The following is a 21,762-nucleotide window of genomic DNA, read 5'->3' on the forward strand; positions in this document are numbered from 1 at the left end:
CAGAGATGCTCTGCCGTCTTGCCTGAATGTGCACCAGATCAGGGTTTGGGTCTGTGAAACCCGCTGCCTCTCGTCTCCAGTCTTCTCTCGAGTCTTGTGGTTCTCATTTGCCTTCCTTGCGGGGAAGAGCCCCTGCCTACCCAGAATCCTCCAGTGCTTCTTGCAAAGCCTACTTCCATTTGGTCCGTGCGGTGGTCTCACTCTGAAGGACTTGAGACCTTTGCAAGATGTCCTCCTTACTCAAGTATCTAGTCCTCTCTCTTCCTTCTTTGCAGGCACCGGTCCTGGTCTCTATTCAGAATCCTCCAGTGCTTCTTGCATAGCTTTCTCCAATTCCAGTCATGTGACAAGGGCTTTTTTCCCCAGCCAGAACTCACCGGAACTCGGGTGGGTGTCATTGCCATTCTAAGAGAACAAGGGAGGCATTCATGGTGAGTTCTGGTGCTTCCTTTTCTAGAAAAATAGCACTGTGTGTAATAATAATAATAATAATAATAATAATAATAATAATAATAATAATAATAATAATAATATTTATACCCCACCCATCTGACTGGGTTTCCCCAGTCATTCTGGGTAGCTCCCAAAAGAATATTAAAAACATTAAAAACTTCCCTAAACAGGGTTGCCTTCAGATGTTTTCTAAAAGATGGGTAGTTGTTTATTTCCTTGACATCTGATTGGGAGGGCGTTCCACAGGGCGGGTGCCACTACCGAGAAGGCCCTCTGCCTGGTTCCCTGTAACCTCACTTCTCGCAGCGAGGGAACCGCCAGAAGGCCCTCGGAGCTGGACCTCAGTGGCCGCGCTGAACGATGGGGGTGGAGATGCTCCTTGAGGTCTTGAGTCCTTCCTTTGCAAGATGTTGTTGTTGTCACCACCTCCTTACCCAAGTTTCTAGTCCTCTTTGCGTTCTCATCTGCTTTCCTTGCAGGAACCAGCCCCAGTCTATACCCAGAATCCTCCTGTGCTTCTTGCAGACTCCTCTTCCCGAGAGGGGCGTGTGATACTTGCACACTGAAGGACCCCACACTTTTGCAAAGAGATGTCGTCGTCGTCTTCTCCTCAGCCCAAATTCACGCCGTCCTTGCCTCCGGACAGAAACTGGCATCGGAGCAAGGAGATCATCAGGGTCCTGTTAGAGGCTGAGCTGGAGCAGAGCTCGAAGGCGGAAGAGCAAATCTCAGACGGCCCCAAAGAGAAAAGCCCCCACATCGTCCAGGCGGGAGGCAGCAGCCAGGAATGCTGGGAAAGAAGAGAGCAGAAGGTCCTGGACGAGGGCAACGCCAGCTCAGATGTACAACGCCAACGTTTCAGGGCGTTCTGCTACCAGGAAGCTGAGGGGCCCCGAGAGGTTTGCGGCCGACTCCACAACCTCTGCTACCAGTGGCTGAAGCCAGAGCGGCACACCAAGAAGCAGATCCTGGACCTGGTGATCCTGGAGCAGTTCCTGGCTGTCCTCCCCCCGGAGATGGAGAGCTGGGTCAGGGAGTGTGGCCCGAAGTCCAGTTCCCAGGCGGTGGCCCTGTCCGAAGGTTTCCTCCTGAGCCGGGCAGAGGACAAGAAGCAGGAGGAGGAGGAGCAGGTGAGAAAGTGTTTCATCCTAGTACTTCCAACGGGTTGAGAATGTGTGGGGACAGTCCCCTAAAAAGTCTCACTGGCCACCCATCTTTTCTCAGATGTTGCCCAAATAAGGGATTTATTGCTTGTCTCTTTAAAAGCATTTCTAGGCCACTAGAAATACCTCCAGGTAGCAAAAGATCAACTTAAAAACTATTTTTTTTCCAAACTATTGATATCAGGCACTGTAAACTTTTCGGCGTCTGCTAAAAACAGTCTTATTTAGACATGCCTATGGAGATGTGTAGAAAACGGTGAACTTTATGAAAGTTCACATAATAAAAGACTAAGCGCATTTAAGCACACTTGCCAAAGACACGTCTGGGAGTGTGTTGCAAGGTTTGGAAGTTAGAATAAGTTTACACGGAAATCCGAATTCCTAGGCAATTTGGAAAATTGTTTCGATGTAATATTTGTTGATTTTATTTAATGGCACCCTTGTCCATTGCCTGTTCCATTTCTTCCCTTTCCCGACTACCTCTTTCCTCTCATATCCCTTTCTTCTGTTTCAGGCACAGACGACGTTTTCCAAAGCAGCCACAGATTCCCCGGAGGCAGAAGATGCTCCGTTGAACATCACAAAGCGGCCGCTCTTCCGGGGGATCGTGCAGGAGGCCGAAGGGGGTGCCTCTTCTCTGGGTAATACAGCATGCGTCCCATCCGCACTAAACATTTAAAACGGTCCTGTACCACTTTAAGCCATCATTCAGAGAACTTGAACCTGTGTTTGCCTTTTTCTTCCTCCCTCCCAATCCACCTTCCTTTTGTGCCATGTCCTTTGAGATTGTAAGCCTGAGTGTAAGGATTTCTCTTTGTTCTTTTTCTTAACATGATTGGTAAGGGGCTCTGGGAGTCCTTGCAGGTCTGACTCTGTATGAGGCAGCGTCCTATGTTCCTATGTGCATGCTGTTGGAGATTCATTCCCTGTGTGCAGTCATGGGTTTGTTGTCTATCACATGGCTGGGTATGTGTTTTGATTCCACAGGAATGGGATGTGACGTAGACAGGATGTTTGTGTTACTGTGTTCCCTGAAGTGGGACTATTGTCCTTTGTTCTTTCTCTTTGCTGTCTGATGCTAGAGAGAGAGGGGGCCATGTTGCAGTGCTCCGTGTGTGTGTGTTTGTATGTATGTATGTATGTATGTAAATAAAGTAGATTAGCCTACATGCTGAGTTGCTGTGGTCTGTTACGCAACTGCGCAAACCTCTGCAGATCCCTAAGAGTGTGCTGATGTCTTCTGGCATCAGTCACTGTGATGATCAGGCTGAAGAATGCTTGAGAAGCTCCCGAACGATCACCCAGGAGGGAGGGAACATGCCAGTCAGGCGTGCGTCTCTGCCAGGGTTTTACTTGTGAATAGGACGTTTCCTGACATGCTTGGTCTGCACATGTAGCACATGTGTGTTTATGCACATGCTCACACATTGGCCGCGCCCACCACAGGCATGTGGACCTCGGGGGGGTTTCCACTGACCCATCAGTGGTGGCCCTTGGGCCAAAGGAGGGCTGGCTAACCCTGCTATATCATCCACCTTCTTTGTCTTCTTTGTAGGATGTAGGGCAGCCCTCAGAGACAGCAAAATGCCCCTGGGGCATCCTCCCATGCCTACTTCTCTTTGTGATGGACTGGAAGCAGCGTCCCTGCAGCCAGAACAGGTACAGAATAGAACTGTGGGTGCCTTTTCTCCTCTGCCCATCACTCTGGACCTGAAGATGGCGGCCATTTTCTTCTGTCAGAGCCGCTCACTAAGAAGGCTTTGAGCGCTGCTGATGACGCTTTGGGTCTTGCAGGAGATCCGCTAAGGCACCTCCACTTTTCCCGTCTTCTTTTTTGTTGCTTTACCTGTGAGGAGTAAACATTTCCTCCCTCCCTCCCTCCCCAGGACCTAGTGACCTTTGAGGAGATGGCTGTGCATTTCACGGCCTTCCACGGAGGCCGAGTAGGCTCTGCTGGATCCAGGCTGGAGGGCTCTACACAGGGAAGCCACGGAGAACTGTGGAATTGTGGGAATCTGGCCTCTCTCGGTAAGTAAGCGTGTCAGGCAGAATTGCTACTACAGTGGTACCTCGCAAGACGAATGCCTCGCTAGACGAAAAACTCGCTAGACGAAAGGCATTCGCTATCGAAAGGGTGACTCGCAAGACAAATTTTCCTATGGCCGCGACTCGCAAAACGAAAACGTTTTGCGGTTTGTTTGTTTTTTTCCGTAAAAGTGTGCTTCCTCCGACTGTGCTTCGCAAGACGAAATTTCCGCTATACGACAACACTCGCGGAACGAATTAATTTCATCTTGCGAGGCACCACTGTACAGCTGCTATGAGGTTAGCATTTACATATTTACATCCCACCCTTTTGCTGGACCCAGGACTCAAGGCAGCTTACATAAATTACAACAAGGCAGATAAAATGCCAAAAGCTAAAAAAGGTGTGAAAAGTTAATCCTTAAAAATTTAATTATAATATAATTAAAAACAATATAAACCCCACCCCCAAATCTATTAACACTAGTCAAGTTTATTAAATTTGTGAGGTCCATGCCTTTACACAAAATACCATATAACATTATTAAAAAGATAAACAATAAAATTATTAAAATAAGTTAAAATTCATGCCGCGCTGTCCCAGCAAAGGAGACAAATCTATTAAAATATAGTGGTTCCTTGGTTGTCAAACTTAATCCGTTCGACTCCCAGAACCGTTCGAAAACCAAGGCGCTGCTTCTGATTGGGTGCAGGAGCTCCCTGCGCTCAATCAGAAGCCGCGTCAGACATTTGGCTTCCGAAAAAGTTCGCAAACTGGTTTGCGGCGTTCGGGAGCTGATTTGTTTGGGAGCCAAGCCGTTTGACAACCAAGGTACAGCTAATAAAGAAGGAAAACTCTGGTCCTAAGCCTCTGCTCCCTTGTGAGATATCTTTGGGAGATGAAAAGACTTAGGAGTAAGCCATACAAAAATCTGCAATGGAGTCCCTAAGACGGTTGGGTGGCACCTTGCTTGCTTCCTTCCGGCAACTCCTGCAGCCAAGCTGGTACCAAACATCTTGATCTGCTTACCCTTAGACCACATCAACGAGGACGATGGGGGGGGGGGATCTTGTGAGTGGCCGAAAGGCTTCTCAGGACAAAGAAATTTTCTCTGGCAGTGAAAGGAAAGCAGAGAAGGGCGGTAAAATACAAGGCAGTGCAAATTCCTAAAAGTACTTCGCCAACAATAACTGTGAAAAGGACAAAACCTTTCGCGAGTTTTAAAGGAAGGGGGCTGATCAGTGAGGCTTCACATTCTTTGGCTGGCGGTACCGATGTTTAAGACTTAATAACAATAGCAATTTCTTGTGTGACAACGGGTGGACTGTGATTTTAATTTTAATTTCATTTTTATTATGTGTCTATAGCTATACTAATAATAATAATAATAATAATAATAATAATAATAATAATAATAATTTATTTATAACCTGCCCATCTGTCCGGGTCTCCCCAGCCACTCTGGGCGGCCTCCAACAAATACCAAAATACAATACATACGTAATTATTGTAAATTATATATATATATGTATATATGATATCCACTTCGATTTTTTTAAATGAAGTTGCGGTATTTTAAGTGTTTTTTAAAAAATAAATAAATACATACATCATATGGTATAAGAATTACAAGCAGAGGGGTTTCTCTCCTCTTCGGCCAAGCAAAAATTAGAGCCAGTTCACAGTGGCCAGTCCTTTTCCTTCAAGCAGGCAGCCTCTACATGAGGTCACAATGTCTGGCCTCGTCCCATCCAATCACATCAGCATGAGGTCACAGTGGCCGGCCTCCTCCCATCCAATCGCATCAGCATGAGGTCACAGTGGCCGGCCTCCTCCCATCCAATCACATCAGCATGAGGTAACAGTGGCTGGCCTCCTCCCATCCAATCACATCAGCATGAGGTCACAATGACCTCTGATTAGCAGTTGCTGGGAATCACAAGTGGAGATACTGCTGCCAAGCTCAGGTCCTGCTTGCGTGCTTTCCCCAGAAGACACATCTGGTTGTCCAGTGTAACAGCTGGACTAGATGGGCCGTTGGTGTGATCCGACAACTGCAAGGCTCTTCTGTTCCTATAAGTCATTTTTTCCCTCTTGTTTTAAATTAGGGTTTCCGCTTCCCAGGCTGGACCATATCTCCTGGCAGGGAGAAAGGGTCCATCCGTTTGACGAAAGCTCTGAAGAGGAGAGATCAGCAGGTAGGCACTTAGGGGCACATAGCGTACCTGGCTAGGTCTTCACCTAGCAACCTTTCTTTTTCTTGCTGAATATCACCCAGTTATGATCCCTTTTAACCGATGGATTGACAATACGACAGTACAGTGGAACCCCGGGTAACGTACGCGATCCGTTCTGGGTCGCCGTGTGTAACGCGTGCGTGCGTATCCCGAACGCATGAAAAAAACCCCGAAAACCCGGAAGTAGCACGATTTGAGCGTTTCTGCGCATGCGCGAAGTGCTCAGAAGCGTTCTGCGCATCCGGGGGTTGCGCGTGCGCTCCGGAAATGCTTCCGGGTTGCAGGCGTTCTTAACCCGAACGTACGCAACCTGGAGCGTATGACTGTACTTGCAACATGTGAACGGATTGCCAGACAAATATACTGATGTTTGGAACGAGTTTATACAGAATATAACCGGCTATTAATAAGGATAATAATATGACTTAACGTATTTTCCCGTGTATAAGACTATGTTTTTTCCATTATATTATGCAGTTGTCGGCAATTCCCCCCCCCCAATAAAAGCTTAACAACTCGGCACTCTCCCCCCATTTCCTTAATTTGGGGTCCCCAAAAATAGGGGTCGTTTTATACACAGGGGCGTGTTATACACGGAAAATACGGTATATTTATATAATAGTGCATGGAAATGTAACTGATATTACTTATTGTATGATAGTCTTTGTAGACCATAAAGAGTCTTGGTAGACCATCAACTTGACATGAGTCAACAGTGTGATGCAGCAGCTAAAAAAGCCAATGCAATTCTGGGCTGCATCAATAGGAGTATAGCCTCTAGGTCAAGGGAAGTAATAGTACCACTGTATTCCGCTCTGGTCAGACCTCACCTGGAGTACTGTGTCCAGTTCTGGGCACCACAGTTCAAGAAGGATACTGACAAGCTGGAAGGTGTCCAGAGGAGGGCAACCAAAATCGTCAAAGGCCTGGAAACAATGCCTTATGAGGAACGGCTTAGGGAGCTGGGTATGTTTAGCCTGGAGAAGAGAAGGTTAAGGGGTGATATGATAGCCATGTTCAAATATATCAAAGGATGTCATCTAGAGGAGGGAGAAAGGTTGTTTTCTGCTGCTCCAGAGAAGCGGACACAGAGCAATGGATTCAAACTACAAGAAAGAAGATTCCACCTAAACATTAGGAAGAACTTCCTGACAGTAAGAGCTGTTTGACAGTGGAATTTGCTGCCAAGGAGTGTGGTGGAGTCTCCTTCTTTGGAGGTCTTGAAGCGGAGGCTTGACAGCCATCTGTCAGGAATGCTTTGATGGTGTTTCCTGCTTGGCAGGGGGTTGGACTGGATGGCCCTTGTGGTCTCTTCCAACTCTAGGATTCTATGATTCTATGATATTGTACCTTTTGCACCTTTCCCCCTATTTCTTTCTTTTTCATTCTCCTTTTTCATTCTTTTTATCTTCCTATTTCCTTATAAATGAATTTCTCCTCAAGAAAAAAGAAAAACAAAAACCACCCAGTTGAGGGGTACAGTAAGCCCACAACTTATACACACTTAACTTGTGCAAATTTGGCAAAAAAAATTAGGAAGAGGGTGACCCCACCTACCATTGAACCCAGTGTTTCTCGACCACACGTGGCTTTGGCTTTTAGGCACGATCCTGGGAACGTGACCCCCCTCATAAGTTGCAGGTGCCCTGTATATCTGAGAAACAGCCAGGGAATAGTGCGAGGGATTCTCTCAACTGGGAAAGGAGCAGTTTGTATCTAATGTGAGGAATGGCGGATCTTATTTCATACCACCCGCCTGCACTCCATGAGCCCAATTGGGCTCGGCCCCAATTTGGCCCACAGATAATCAGATAATCTAATCAGCCAGTCCCATGTCGCTGGGGAAACAAACAGCCTCCCTCTGCATTCAACAACGGAGCCTGGGCAAGGGGGCGGGGCTGGAAAGGGAGCCTTATCTCTCTCCTGATCACTTGCTGAACAGCTGTTCAGCGGCTTCTTTTCAACACCCCCTTCTCTCTTTGTAAAAAAAAGAGAACGATCTGCTTTTGGCCCCTAGGCAATTCGGTTCCCGCGACCATGCATTTGCTCCATAAGATGCACAGACATTTCCCCTTACTTTTTAGGAGGGAAAAGGTGCGTCTTATGGAGCGAAAAATATGGTATATTTTAATCAACTGTTTTTGTTTTGTTTTGTTTTGTTTGTTTGTTGTTTTGTTTTTAATGTTTTTAATGTTTTTACTGTATTTATATTCAGTGCTAGCAGCCCTGAGCCCGGTGTTGGGGGGGGGAGGGCAGGGTATAAATAAATGTATTATTATTATTATTATTATTATTATTATTATTATTATTACACCAGGAAACATATACAAGCTAGCCACACCATTCATTTCACAGAAATCAATTAGAAGGCATCTGCCCGTTTTGCCTTTTAATTGAGTTGGGTTGGTGACCCAACAAGTAATGTGTTTGAATCCAAAGTGCTCCTGCAAATGGACTTCAAAGCGGCTCCCCGTAACGGCCAATTAGTTGAACAATTTTGGCAAACCCCATCAAAGTTGCAGATCCTGGAATCAAATCAGCTGATTGGTGCTCAGAGCATACCTTCAAAGGAAGCTGCTCCAACCTCCACTCAGCTGATTGGTGCTTACAGGGAGTCCTCCTGAAGTTTTTAAGCTGTCAGTCACCGGACATCATTATACTATTGGGTGATTGACAAGTGGATGGTGTTAAGCAGCCTGCCTAACACCCAGATTCAGTTTCCCACTCCTGCTTTAAAGACTATGTCACCACATTGCTGAGAATTAGCTACATTGATTGGAAGTGGACCTTTAAGGCAGTGTTCCCCAACCTTGGGCCTCCAGCTGTTTTTGGCCTACAACTCCCATCACCCCTGACCACTGGCCTTGCTAGCTAGGGATGATGAGAGCTGTAGTCCAAAAACAGCTGGAGGCCCAAGGTTGGGGAACACTGCTTTAAGGTCTCTGTTTTCCTGACACTGTTATTGAGTACATTCATTTGGAGATGTTGGATAGTGAACTTGTGATCTTGCATGAGCAGAATAGCCAATGCTCCACGCACCACCCCATTTGTCTGTTCCAGGGTTCATCAGATCAATGTTTGCTCCATGATTCGTAGATCTCTTCCTCCCTGATCAGATTTCACCTTTGATTCCTTTAGATGACGACGGAGAGGGCAATAAAGAGTGTGAACAGCATAGAACGAAAACGGAATTGAAACAGAAGTGGGGGAGCAAATCCATTGTTTTTGAAGGGACTGACTTTCACGAAATCCCTATGGTAGAAGAACATTGTGAAGGAAACCAAAGAAAAATTCACAAGGAGAAACTGTTGAAATGCGCCGAGTGTGGGAAGCTTTTCAGCCAGCAGATATACCTTATTAAACATCAGAGAGCGCACGCTACAGATAAAACGTACAAATGCTTGGAGTGCGGGAAGCAATTCCTTCGCAGCTCAGACCTTCATCTCCATCAAAGATTCCATGCAGGCAAAAAGCCTTATAAATGCTTGGAGTGTGGAAAGCGGTTCAGTCATAGCATAAGTCTGAAATGGCATGAAAGTATTCACACGAGAGAAAAGCCCTATAAATGCTCAGAGTGTGGAAAGGGTTTTAATGATGGCAGAAACCTTAAAAGACATCAAAGAATCCACACAGGGGAGAAACCTTATACGTGCTCAGTGTGTGGGAAGGGCTTCAGTCGCAGCCCTGAGCTTAAATCGCATCAAAGAATCCACACTGGGGAGAAGCCCTACAAGTGCTCCGAGTGTGGGAAGAGGTTCAACCTGAGTTCAAACCTTAGTAAACATCAAAGAATCCACACAGGGGAGAAGCCCTACACATGTTCAGCGTGTGGAAAGAGCTTCAGTCATAGCACCCATCTTAAAAGACATGAAAGAATTCACACAGGGGAGAAGCCCTATAAATGTTCTGAGTGTGGAAAGAGCTTCAGTCAAAACATAATTCTTAAATCGCACCGGAGAATTCACACGGGGGAGAAGCCAGATAAATGCTCCGAGTGCGGGAAGTGTTTCAGCAATAGTGGGAACCTTAAAATACACCAGAAAATCCACACAGGGGAGAAGCCCTATAAATGCTCTGAGTGCGGGAAGTGTTTCAGCCAAAGCATAATCCTTAAATCGCACCAAAGAACTCACACGGGGGAGAAGCCCTTTATATGCTCTGGGTGTGGAAAGAGTTTTGGCGACAGCAGGAGCCTCAAAGTGCACCAAAGAGTCCACACCCAGGAGAAGCCCTATAAATGCTCTGAGTGTGGCAAGACTTTCAGTGTCAGCAGGAGCCTCAAAGTACACCAAAGAACTCACACGCAGGAGAAACCCTATAAATGCCTCGAGTGCGGGAAAAGTTTCAGTGACAGCAGAATCCTCAAAGTGCATCAAAGGATCCACACGGGGGAGAAGCCCTACAACTGCTCCGAGTGCGGGAAGAGCTTCAACCAGAGCACACACCTCAAGAGACATCAGAGGACCCACACAGAGGAGAAGCCCTACAAGTGCTTGGAGTGCGGGAAACGCTTCAACCAGAGCACGCACCTGAACACACACAGAAGAATCCACGTGAGAAGCCACACAAACGCTCAGACTGCGGAATGACCTTCTGCCAGAGAAGACGCTTTCAGCTGCGTCAAGAAGGGGGAATCCTGCAAATGCTAGTGATGACTGGAATGTGGAAAGTTCTTGAGATGGGACATAAGCTTCCGACTTCAGAGACTCCAACCCAGGAGAAAGCATATGAATAATGAAGAGTAGAGAATCACTTGACCAATCAAACCTTAATAAGCAGCTGTAGCAGGCCTCAGAATGGGCAGTTCCCAGTGACTACGTGAGTCCAGGATAGATGCATGTTTAGGTTTTATTTTTGTAGACCTAATGTTATGCTTAGCCTCTGTCCGGAAATTCTGTGTTGACAGCATTTTAAAAAAAATTCTCCCCTTGCTGTAACCTTGGACAATCATGTTTAATTAAACAATGTGATATTGGCTGCCTGTTCAGTCTCTTTATTCCTGCACTGTAGGGGGTTGGGCTAGATCAGGGGTCCCCAAATTAAGGCCCGGGGGCCGGATGCGGCCCAATCGCCTTCTAAATCCGGCCCGCAGACAGTCCGGGAATCAGCGTGTTTTTACATGAGTAGAATGTGTCCTTTTATTTAAAATGCATCTCTGGGTTATATGTGGGGCATAGGAATTCGTTCATATTTCCCCCCCTCCAAAATATAGTCCGGCCCCCACAAGGACTGAGGGACAGTGGACCGGCCCCTGTGCTGAAAAAGTTTGCTGACCCCTGGACTAGATGGTCCTTGAGGTCCCTCCCAACTCTTCAGTTTTATGATTCTACTAGCTGACTCAGCCACGCGTTGCTGCGGCTGATTTTGTGAAATTGAAGAAGTTCCCCTGTTCAACTTCCACCTGCCCCTTCTCCCCATTTTTAATTACCCTCTTTTCGCCCCCTGATCAACTTCCATCTGCCCCTTCTCTTCCCCCGTTTTCAATTACCCTCATTGCCCCCCCCCCCGTTTTCAATTACCCTCTTCCTGACAGTAAGAGCTGTTTGACAGTGGAATTTGCTGCCAAGGAGTGTGGTGGAGTCTCCTTCTTTGGAGGTCTTTAAGTGGAGGCTTGACAGCCATCTGTCAGGAATGCTTTGATGGTGTTTCCTGCTTGGCAGGGGGTTGGACTGGATGGCCCTTGTGGTCTCTTCCAACTCTAGGATTCTATGATTCCTTGACTAGCCCAAGGTCACCCAGCAGCTGCATGTGGAGGAGCGGAGAAGCGAACCCGGTTCACCAGATTACGAGTCTACCGCTCTTAACCACACCATACTGGTGTAGGTACCACTGTAATACAGGTACCACTGTATTACTACTACTACTACTACTACTACTACTACTACTACTACTACAGCATTTTAAAACACGTTGAATTGTAGAGTTGGAAGTGATACAAAGTACAAAATAATAAAAACAAGCCAGTTAAAAGCAATATTTAAAGCAGATTTAAAGCCAGCATTAAAACACAGTTTGCCCTGACAGCAGGCCAGCGGTCACCATCCTGCCAGCAATCGTGCTACACAGCATTCTGCGCTAACTGCAGCTTCTGGACAGAGGATAAAAGAAGCTCCATGGCCACCCCTTCCTCTTTCCTCTCCCTGCATCCCAACATACAAACCGCTTGGGAAGGGGCTTTCCCTGTGTCCAAATTCAAGGGGAGGAGAGGCAGGATCTGGATCAGGGCCAGCTTTAGGGGGTGAGTGAGCTGGATAGTTGTGGGGCAGTGGGGAATGCCCAGCTGACCTAGGGCGAGGGGGGGGGGGAGAATCCATCTTTCCTGATCAGCAGCAAAGACCAATTGCAGGGCACAACCAGAAGACCCGTGAGACCACAGGAAACCGAAAGAAGCAGTTTGACGTCCCTGCAAAGCTGACTATGGCAGAGAGCAAGAGGCACTTCTGGCTTGGAGTGCAGGGACCCCACCCTCTTCTCTTCTCTTCCATCACCCAAAGCTCAAGAGAAGGCGGTTCCTCTCCTCCTCTTGCCAAGCAAGATAATTTCAGGGGCAATTCTTCAGCAGGAGCTGTCTGCAAAACACAGGCTTCTGCGCGTCCCTTGCTGTTTGTCAAGGCTAGATCTACTCAGAGTAGACCTATTGCAATGAATCTGTCTGCAAAACACAGGCTTCTGCGCTTCCCTTGCTGTTTTGTCAAGGCTGGATTTACTCAGAGGAGACCTATTGCAATGAATCTGTCTGCAAAATAGAGGCTTCTTCTGCGCTTCCCTTGCTGTTTGTCAAGGCTAGATCTACTCAGAGTAGACCTATTGCAATGAATCTGTCTGCAAAACACAGGCTTCTGCGCTTCCCTTGCTGTTCGTCAAGGCTAGATCTACTCAGAGTAGACCTATTGCAATGAATCTGTCTGCAAAATAGAGGCTTCTGCGATTCCCTTGCTGTTCGTCAAGGCTAGATCTACTCAGAGTAGACCTATTGCAATGAATCTGTCTGCAAAACACAGACTTCTGCGCTTCCCTTGCTGTTCGTCAAGGCTAGATCTACTCAGAGTAGACCCATTGCAACGAATCAAGTCTGCAGTGCAGTCCTAGCCACGCTTACTCGAAAGTAAGCCCCGTTTAATTAAAGGGTTGGGGGGGGGGCGCGGGCACTAAGTTCCTTCCGCCTTGGGAGACAATGCAAGAGTGCGCTCCCCTTCGAATATTATTCTTTTTGGACTGCAACTCCCATCAGCCCCTAGGCACCACGTGCTGGCTTGGGGAGCTGATGGGAGTTGTAGTCCAACCCCCGCCCCCCAACACCCATGGAAGGGGATCAAGCCCGCCGGAGCTGCCCTTGTAAAGCCGACGGCGCTCTTTGGACTTTGCAGGACTCCTGGCAACACTAAATCCGCGCAGGCTGCTGGAGGGCGCGCGTGTTTGCGTGTCCAGCAACATCTGCAGCAACGCAAGCTGCCCCTCCAGGTTATAAAGGGTTAAAGCACTTTGCTTTTATTCCTAGAAAGGGCACTTACTGGGGGTGTGTGTTGTGGGGGGGGGAGGAAGTGTCACTTCCTCCTACATTTGGGGAAAACCTGGGAGGAGTCTGGCGCCAGGAGGAGGAGGAGGGTGCTGGTCCTTCTCCACTGGTAAGAATGGGGTGGATGGGTTCGTGGGTGAGGAATCCCTCCAGACTGGCACAGGAGCAAGGTGGGTGGGTGGGTGGGTGCCCACTCCCTGGGGCCCTGGGTGCCGGGCACCCACAAATTTCGGTGCCAAGGCCATGCACGCTGCAGGGCACCCACGGCCCCGGGACACCCACGGTCGCGGGGCCAAGCTGGCCCTCCTGGAAGTGTTTTGTAGGTGCAATGGATCAGGGTGCAGGTTGCCCGCTTTACGCGCACACAAGGTCCCCCAGATTGGATCTGGCTTGCAAAAAGCGCCCTTCCCCACGGGGGCAGGAGACTGGGGCTGGGAAAGCGCCTCCCAGGATCGCCGTTTCTCCGCTTGTAGTTCGCTGCTTTGCCTGCATGCAAAAGTAACCCTCCCCAGTTCCAGATTTTGGCCAAAATCTCAGCTGCAGAGCAAAAAAAGAGAAGGCCTCCATGCAAAGGGATCCGGATTCAGTCCTTGTCGCACTTAAATGCGAAAGAACTTGGGCAAGGAGACGACTCCTCGTTCCGGAGCTGCTGACGCTCCGGATCCGCAAAGCAAAGTTGTAGGTAGCTCTCTGCCTTACACCGAGTCAGTCCCATTTGGTCCAGGGGCATAACCAGGATCAAAACTAAGGGGGCGGGGGGGCAAGCCATGGTCGTTCAGGTTGTGACATTACAGCACGGAAAGGAGAATGAAACCAAAATTTTAGGAAAATTATATATAATTATAGCAGTGCTTTATTATGGTAGTTATTACAATTATTTGCTCGATTTTTAAATTTTTTTTATTCTAGTTACATGTCTTTTACCAGGGGTGGCCAACTCCCAAGAGACTGTGATCTACTTTCAGCAGTGATCTACCCCCCATTTTTGGGGGTTCAGCTCAAAGTTGTTGACCTTTTTTGGGGTTAGGGTTAGGGTGTTTGATGGTGTTTCCTGCTTGGCAGGGGGTTGGACTGGATGGCCCTTGGGGTCTCTTCCAACTCTATGATTCTATAATTCTATGATTCTAAGGTCTGAGGGACAGTGGACCGGCCCCCTGCTGAAAAAGTTTGCTGACCCCTGATATATCTTGATTTCAATAAGGGCAATTTGGCAAAAGCTTGAATAGTGGCGATCCAGATTGTTAATATTAAAGGGCTTCCAGAATTTTTGATTCTTTGTTTTTTCTTTTGCCTTGTTATGTTGGCATGTTTATTTGTTTGTTAATAAATCCCTTAAAAAAACAGCAATTGAAGAAAGCTTCATATCAGCCTGTGGCATCAATAAAAATTGTTGTTCAGTTGTTCAGTCGTGTCCGACTCTTCGTGACCCCATGGACCAGAGCACGCCATCAATAAAAATACTGTGCAGTTAATAAAATTGACCCTTTGCAGGACTCAACCAGTGTTTAGCTGCTGGGCCATACAGGATTTTTCACCTAGATTTATTTGTTTATTTTGTTGAATCCATTGGAGAGGTGAGGAATGTTTCTTAGTAAGGTGTTTTGATCGAGGCCTGCCTCTGATTCCCAATGTGTTGTTTTTCTGCAGGGGAAAAAAAGCCTTGTAGGACTGCAAGGAACATGTGATGTGTCCCAAGAACGACTCTTCCTGAAGTTTGAAGAGAGGGTTTCTGTGCCCAGTCCTGCAATAGACATGCTTGGCCCAGTGGGGCAGAGATCAGGCAGGTATTGTGATGCCGTCCAGGCTGGAAGCCCCAGGGAATTAAGGGAGAGAACAAGGCAGAAGATCCCGGGTAGCAAGGACACTCTCGCCTCAGACTCTCAGCGCCAGCAGTTCAGGCGTTTTCGTTACCAGGAGGCCAAAGGACCCCGAGAGGTTTGCAGCCGACTCCACCGCCTTTGCCGTCAGTGGCTGAAGCCGGAGCAACGCAGCAAGACTCAAATCCTGGACCAGGTGATCCTGGAGCAGTTCCTGGCTGTCCTCCCCCCGGAGATGGAGAGCTGGGTGAGGGAATGCGGAGCGGAGACCAGTTCCCAGGCGGTGGCCCTGGCAGAAGGTTTCCTCCTGAGTCGGGCAGAGGTCAAGAAGCAGGCAGAGCAGCAGGTGAGAGAGACAGTTTTCAACCCGGTTGTTTTTCAAGAGGCACAGAAAGTGTTCAAAATACATTGCATTTTGTGGAAGGCATGGCCAAACCTTCACATTGTGATTAGGGCAAAAGTGTGCTCAAGACTCTTTTTATACATATGGTCCAAAACTGGTTTGAAGGTTACGATATCGGTTTCATAATTTTTGGCCTGGTAATCGCAGATCATGGGGTGTGCAAAAATCACAATGCGGGGAAAACCGTGAAGCCATACGATGCCTCTACCCAGCTCCATCTTTATTTCAGACGTGCTATATCAGTATATTGTGATGTTTCGCTGGTGATATGTCGCAATGTTGAAAACCAGATGTCACCCAGCCCTAGTGGTTAGAGTATTGGCAGGGGCGGAGCAAGGGGGCAGGGGGGGGGGGCTCGCCCCGGGTTCCAGGGGAGGGGGGTTGACACTTTGGCCAGTGCGTCCTACCCCGTCCCACAGGGCGGGCCCTGAACAGGGGCATGCCGCCTTTCCCCCCTTCCAGTGGCTATTTTTTGGCGGGAGGGGCGGGCCAGCGAGGAGGGGGCGTCACGCTTGTCGCTGGCATGACACCCCCTCCTCGCTGGCCCGCCCCTCGCACAGAAAAAAAGCCGCGGAAAGGAGGAAAAGGGGGAGCTTCCCCTTTCCCCCCTTTCAGCGGCATCCACATGTGTTGTGATGTCAGGACGACGACGCGACGCACGCGTCGTGCCCCTCCCCCAGGGGGGCGCCTCTGCGCCGCCCCCGCCGCCCCGGGCAGTGCAGAGGCTTCCTCCGCCACTGAGTGTTGGGACTAGAACCCTGGGGGGACCAGGGTTCAAATCCCCTCTTGGCTATGACCCGGGGCCTGTCACTGCCTCTCAGCCTAACTACCTCAAAGGGTGGTTGTGGGGATTAAATTGGGGGGGTGTGTGGGAGCCATCTTGAGATCCTTGGAGAAAGATAAAGACATAGAAACAACAACAACAACACACATCATTCTGTTATTCTATGTGCCAACATTACTGGAGTTAGCAGAACATCTCCTGTGAGTCTGGTAGCAAACCATGTATTGTTGCTCTTACAGCTTGAAATCCCGTGAAAGGGCACCTCCTCCTCCGTGGAAAAAGCTCCTCGTTGGCTGGGTTTATGGTTATATTGCAGGGGTGAGAAACCTTTGGCCCTCTAGATGTTGCTGAACTACATCTCCCATCTGCCCCAGCGAGGGTGGCCAATGGCCAGGGAAGATGAGGTTCATTCAGCAACATCCTGCAACTGCTCTTAACACATCTCCCTCTTCTTTGCCCGGGATCTGGGCTCCTGTCTCAGGCTCAAGGGACCGTCGCGGAGGTGGGCAATGAATCCCCTGAATCGAGGGAGAGTCTGCCGGTAACCTTCCAGACGGCGCTCTTTGGGGAAATTCCCCCAGATAATCGAAGTCGGGACACATCACTGGGTAAGGAAGGATTTTGAAAATCATTCGCCGTACTTTTCTCATTTTGTGCTAGACATGCCCCACAGAGAGGGATGGCTCAGTTGGTATTATTATTATTATTATTATTATTATTAAAATTTGAGTATCGCCCTAGATCTCTGGTTGGTAGAGCATGAGTAAGATCTCAAGAGTCGTCGGTTCGAGCCCCACATTGGGCAAAAGATTCCTGAATTGCAGGGGGTTGGCCTAGATGACCCTTGTGGTCCCTTCCAACTATACAGTTGTATGTTAAGCATTCTTTACTTTTAGGTTACAGTTCTGCAGGGGAAGGGCCTTCTGTTAAATAACTCCTCTTTATCACACCCCCTTTATCATTTTGGTTGCCCTTTTCTGAACTGCCATCAGGAAATGTTTCATTATACACCTTTAGGCGCCAGGCAAAAACGTTTCTTTTCAACTGGGCCTTTGGTTGATCTGATTTACATCCTATGCCCTTTTAAAAATGGTTTTTTGGGGGGTTGTTGTTTTATTTTCTTTAGGTATTTTGTGGTTTTATACCTTGGTTTTGTTCTGTGAACTGCCCTGAGACCCCTGGGTATAGGGCAGTATATAAATTCAATTAATAATGATGATGATGATGATGATGACCCCTGGGTATAGGGCAGTATATAAATTCAATTAATAATGATGATGATGATGATAATAATAATAATAATAATAATAATAATAATAATAATAATAATGTTGCCCTCAACTGAAAAAGAGGTTTTCCACACTGACTTTAAATGCTGGGTTTTCATTCCAACCCCCCAACCCCCTTACCACCCTTGTTTTCCCCAACAGGGAATGGAATAACATCGCTGAGGCTCCCTACGACATCACCTTTTCACAGCGGAGCAGAAATAGACCCTGAGCAACCGACTCAGGTAAGAAAAGGAGATCATTCGCAATTACGTGGTGGGGCTTATAGCAATCAATCTGTTCCTCTTCCCAGGGAACTCTGGAAATTGTAGGCCTGTGAAGAAAAGTGGGAGTCTCTTAACATCGCTAAGCAGTCTTAGCAGACTACAATTGCAGCAATGCTTTGGGGGAAGCTGCGGTGAGGATGAGGCCTGACTGGCCGTGGCCTTCCAGGGTTTACAGTCTCCCCCAACCCCACCTTGAGATTCTGGGGATTGAACCCGGAAGCTTCCGCATGCCACGCAGAAACTCTGCCACTGAGCTATGGAGGAGGATTTACACATCCTTTTAGTTCTCTGTTAATGTGAGATGTTTCCTTCCTCTTTCCCCTCTAGGTTCTAGTGTCCTTTGAGGAGGTGGCTGTGTATTTCACCAACGAGGAGTGGGCTTTGCTGGATTCGAGTCAGAAGGCCCTGCATAGGGAAGTCATGCTGGAGAATTCCCGGAGCGTGGCCTCACTCGGTAAGGACCCTTCTTTTGTTTTACGAACCTGAGTAGAGCCCGGCTGGTGGATCCAGCCAACTCCGAGGGCCTTCTGGTGGTTCCCTCACTGCGAGATGTGAAGCTACAGTGTACCAGGCAGAGGGCCTTCTCGGTAGTGGCGCCCGCCCTGTGGAACACCCTCCCATCAGATGTCAAAGAGATGGAGAACTACATAACTTTTAGAATACATCTGAAGGCAGCCCTGTATCAGGAAGTTTTTAATGTTTTATGTTTTACTATGTTTTTATATATGCTGTAAGCTGCCCAGAGTGTCTGGGGAAACCCAGTCCGATGGGCAGCATAGAAATTATTATTATTATTATTATTATTATTATTATTATTATTAGTCTACTCCACCATCCTGTTGTCACAGCTGCCAAACAGATGCCCCAATAGGAAGCCCACAACAACTCTCTCCCTTCTTGTGATTCCCAACAACCGGTATTCTTAAATATTTATTGCCTCTGGAGCTAGAGCATAGCCATTGTTGTTAGTGATCATCATGACTAGTTGCTGTTGATAGCCAATGAATTTGTACAATCCCCTTTGTGGAAACCAGTGGCTCCTGGGGAAGTGAGTTCCATGGTTTGACTATGTGCTCTGTGAAGAAGTCACTTGAGTTATCTGTCCTGAATTGCCCAACTTTGGACTCCCTCGGGAGGTTGTGGACTCTCCTTGGAGGTTTTTAAGCAGAGGTTGGATGACCATTTGCCATGGATGCTTTAGCTGAGATTCCTGCACTAGATGACTCTGGGGTTCCCTTCCAATTCTACAATTCCATGAACGATTATCAGAGCTCCAAGTCTTCCCTTAAAAATAAAGTAAGATTCCAGTCCTCATGCTTCTAAATTTCGTGTAGGGAACCTTTGGACCTCTGGATGTAGCTGAACTACAACTCCCATCAGGCCTAGCAAGCATGACCAATGGCCAGGAGTAATGGGAATTGTAGATCAGCAACATCTGAAGGGCTACAGGTTCCCCATCTCCAGTTTAGAGTATTAGATTAGCTTTAATTCAGCAGTGTTTGTGTGTGTGTGTGTGTGTGTGTGTGTGTGAATGTGTGAAGCAGAGCCACACATGTATTACTTCTCAACAACAATGCACTGGATGCCATCCAGAATCAAAAGCTTATTTTCTTTCTGGTGCTGTTAATGGATTTCTCTATTCCAGTTGAAGGGTGGGACAATAAGGACGACGATGAACTCTGCGCAGCGCCATCGGAGAGAAACAAGCTTCGAGACATGGGCGAGAACTTCAGAGATCAAGAAGGACCAAATAAGCAGGAAGAAAACCAAACCAGGAAGTGGGGGAATGAATCTTTGCCTGGGCGGAACTTGGACGGAATTCCAGTTCAGCAGCAGAGACGAAAAGGAAAGAGAAAGAATGTCTGCTCGCTGTGTGGGAAAGTCTTCAGCCGCAAATCACACTTCAACGTCCACATGAGGATCCACACAGGCCAGAAGCAGCATAAGTGTTTGGACTGCGGAAAGAGCTTCCGGCAGAGAGCGCACCTCACCTCCCACCAAAGAATCCACACGGGAGAGAGGCCATATAAATGCCTGCAGTGCGGGAAGAGCTTCAGGGAGCGTGCACACTTCACCGTGCATCAGAGAATCCACACAGGGGAAAAACCCTACCAGTGCTCGGAGTGCGGAAAGAAGTTCAGTAGGAGCACAAACCTCGCTTCCCACCTGAGAAAACACACGGGGGAGAAACCGTATAAATGCCCGGAGTGCGGAAAGAGCTTCAGGCAGCTTGCGTACCTTACTTCACACCAGAGAATCCACACAGGAGAAAAGCCGTATCAGTGTTCGGTGTGCGGAAAGAGCTTCAACAGGAACACAAACCTTACTGCCCATCTGAGAAAGCACACGGGAGAGAAACCCTATAAGTGCACAGTATGCAGCAGGAGCTTTTGCGATAAATCAGGCTTCAATATACACCAGCTGATTCATTCAAAGGATAAGCCACATAAATGTTTGGTGTGTGGCCGAAGCTTTATTCGGCGTTCGCAGCTTACTTCCCACGAAGGAATCCACACAGGGGAGAAGCCATATAAATGCTTGGTATGTGGAAAGAGCTTCCACCGCAGCTCCAACCTTACTTCCCACCAGAGAATCCACGCAGGAGAGAAACCGTATAACTGCTCGGAATGTAGCAAGAGCTTCTACGACAGATCGCGCCTCCTTATTCACCAAAGGACTCACACGGGCGAAAAACCGTATAAATGCCCGGAGTGTGGAAAGAACTTCAAGTGGCATGCAAACCTTGCTTCTCATCAAAGGACACATGGAGGGGAAAAGCCCTATAGCTGTGTGGAGTGTAGCAAGAGCTTTTATGACCACTCCCACCTTCTTACACACCAAAGAATCCACACGGGAGAGAAACCTTACCAGTGCTCGGTGTGTGGAAAGAGCTTCAGCCAGAGCTCGAGCCTTACGTCCCATCTGAGAGTCCACACAGAAGAGAAACCCTATCAGTGCACAGAGTGCGGAAAGAACTACACTCAAAGAAGAAACCTGATCAGACACCAGAAAATCCACTCGGGAGAAAAAACATACCAGTGCCTGGAATGTGGAAAGAGCTTTTATGATAAGTGTATGCTTAAGAGACACCAAAGAACTCACAGAGCGGGCAGTGAACCCATCATGTCTTGGAGTGTCGAAATGGCTTCCGATGGAGAACCGATTTTACTTCCCCTCGGTGGATTCACACCGGAAAAGCAGTATGTGATTTGAGACTGAGTAACCAATCGAACCTTAGGAGCACTAGAGAATTCACATTGGGCAGAGGCTTTCCCCTCCCTTCCCTGATAAATACTTGGGGTGCGGAAAGAACTTCTGTCACTGTTAGCGACAGGTGAAATTCAAAAAATTAGAATATCGTGGAAAAGTTCATTTATGTAAGCAATTGTCTTCATTAGCTACTGGAGTTTAATATATGAGATAGACTCATGACATGCAAAGCGAGATATGTCAAGGCTTTTCTTGTTATAACTGTGATGATTATGGCGCACAGCTGATGAAAACCCCAAAGTTGAAATTGTTAATTTGGGGTTCTCATCAGCTGTACGCCATAATCATCACAATTATAACAAATAAAGGCTTGACTTATCTCGCTTTGCATGTCATGAGTCTATCTCATATATTAGTTTCACCTTTTAAGTCGAATTACTGAAATAAACGAACCTTTCCACGATATTCTAATTTTTCGAGTTTCACCTGTATATCAATGCACAATTATTGTTAAACTTTAATGCAGCTATTATTATTATTACTGTTATTCATTCATTCATTCATTTCTAAGCCGCTTTATAGTTTTAAGAAAAAAACA

General features: G+C 47.6%; 1 protein-coding gene across 1 annotated transcript; it reads left to right on the forward strand.

The window, feature by feature from the left end:
- Positions 1 to 917: 917 nt before the first annotated feature.
- LOC117042551 (zinc finger protein 91-like) lies at positions 918 to 21,275 on the forward strand. Its single transcript, XM_033142092.1, has 11 exons — positions 918 to 1,583; positions 2,131 to 2,257; positions 3,172 to 3,275; positions 3,503 to 3,644; positions 5,751 to 5,840; positions 9,018 to 10,459; positions 15,043 to 15,408; positions 16,881 to 17,007; positions 17,830 to 17,912; positions 18,282 to 18,408; positions 19,600 to 21,275. Exons 1-11 carry the CDS (start codon positions 1,044 to 1,046, stop codon positions 21,165 to 21,167), a joined length of 4,716 nt encoding a protein of 1,571 aa, XP_032997983.1. The 5' UTR covers positions 918 to 1,043; the 3' UTR covers positions 21,168 to 21,275.
- Positions 21,276 to 21,762: the final 487 nt, after the last annotated feature.

Source organism: Lacerta agilis, chromosome 2 (genome assembly GCF_009819535.1).
Source record: "Lacerta agilis isolate rLacAgi1 chromosome 2, rLacAgi1.pri, whole genome shotgun sequence".
NCBI classification, from domain to species: domain Eukaryota; kingdom Metazoa; phylum Chordata; class Lepidosauria; order Squamata; family Lacertidae; genus Lacerta; species Lacerta agilis.

Bases quoted from the DNA above. Each gene is read 5' to 3' on its own strand.
- LOC117042551 (XM_033142092.1), top strand. From the start codon at position 1,044: ATGTCGTCGTCGTCTTCTCCTCAGCCCAAATTCACGCCGTCCTTGCCT. The intron at 17,913-18,281 runs GTAAGAAAAGGA...TTTCCCCTCTAG, and splicing joins ACCCTGAGCAACCGACTCAG to GTTCTAGTGTCCTTTGAGGA. The intron at 18,409-19,599 runs GTAAGGACCCTT...TCTCTATTCCAG, and splicing joins CCGGAGCGTGGCCTCACTCG to TTGAAGGGTGGGACAATAAG.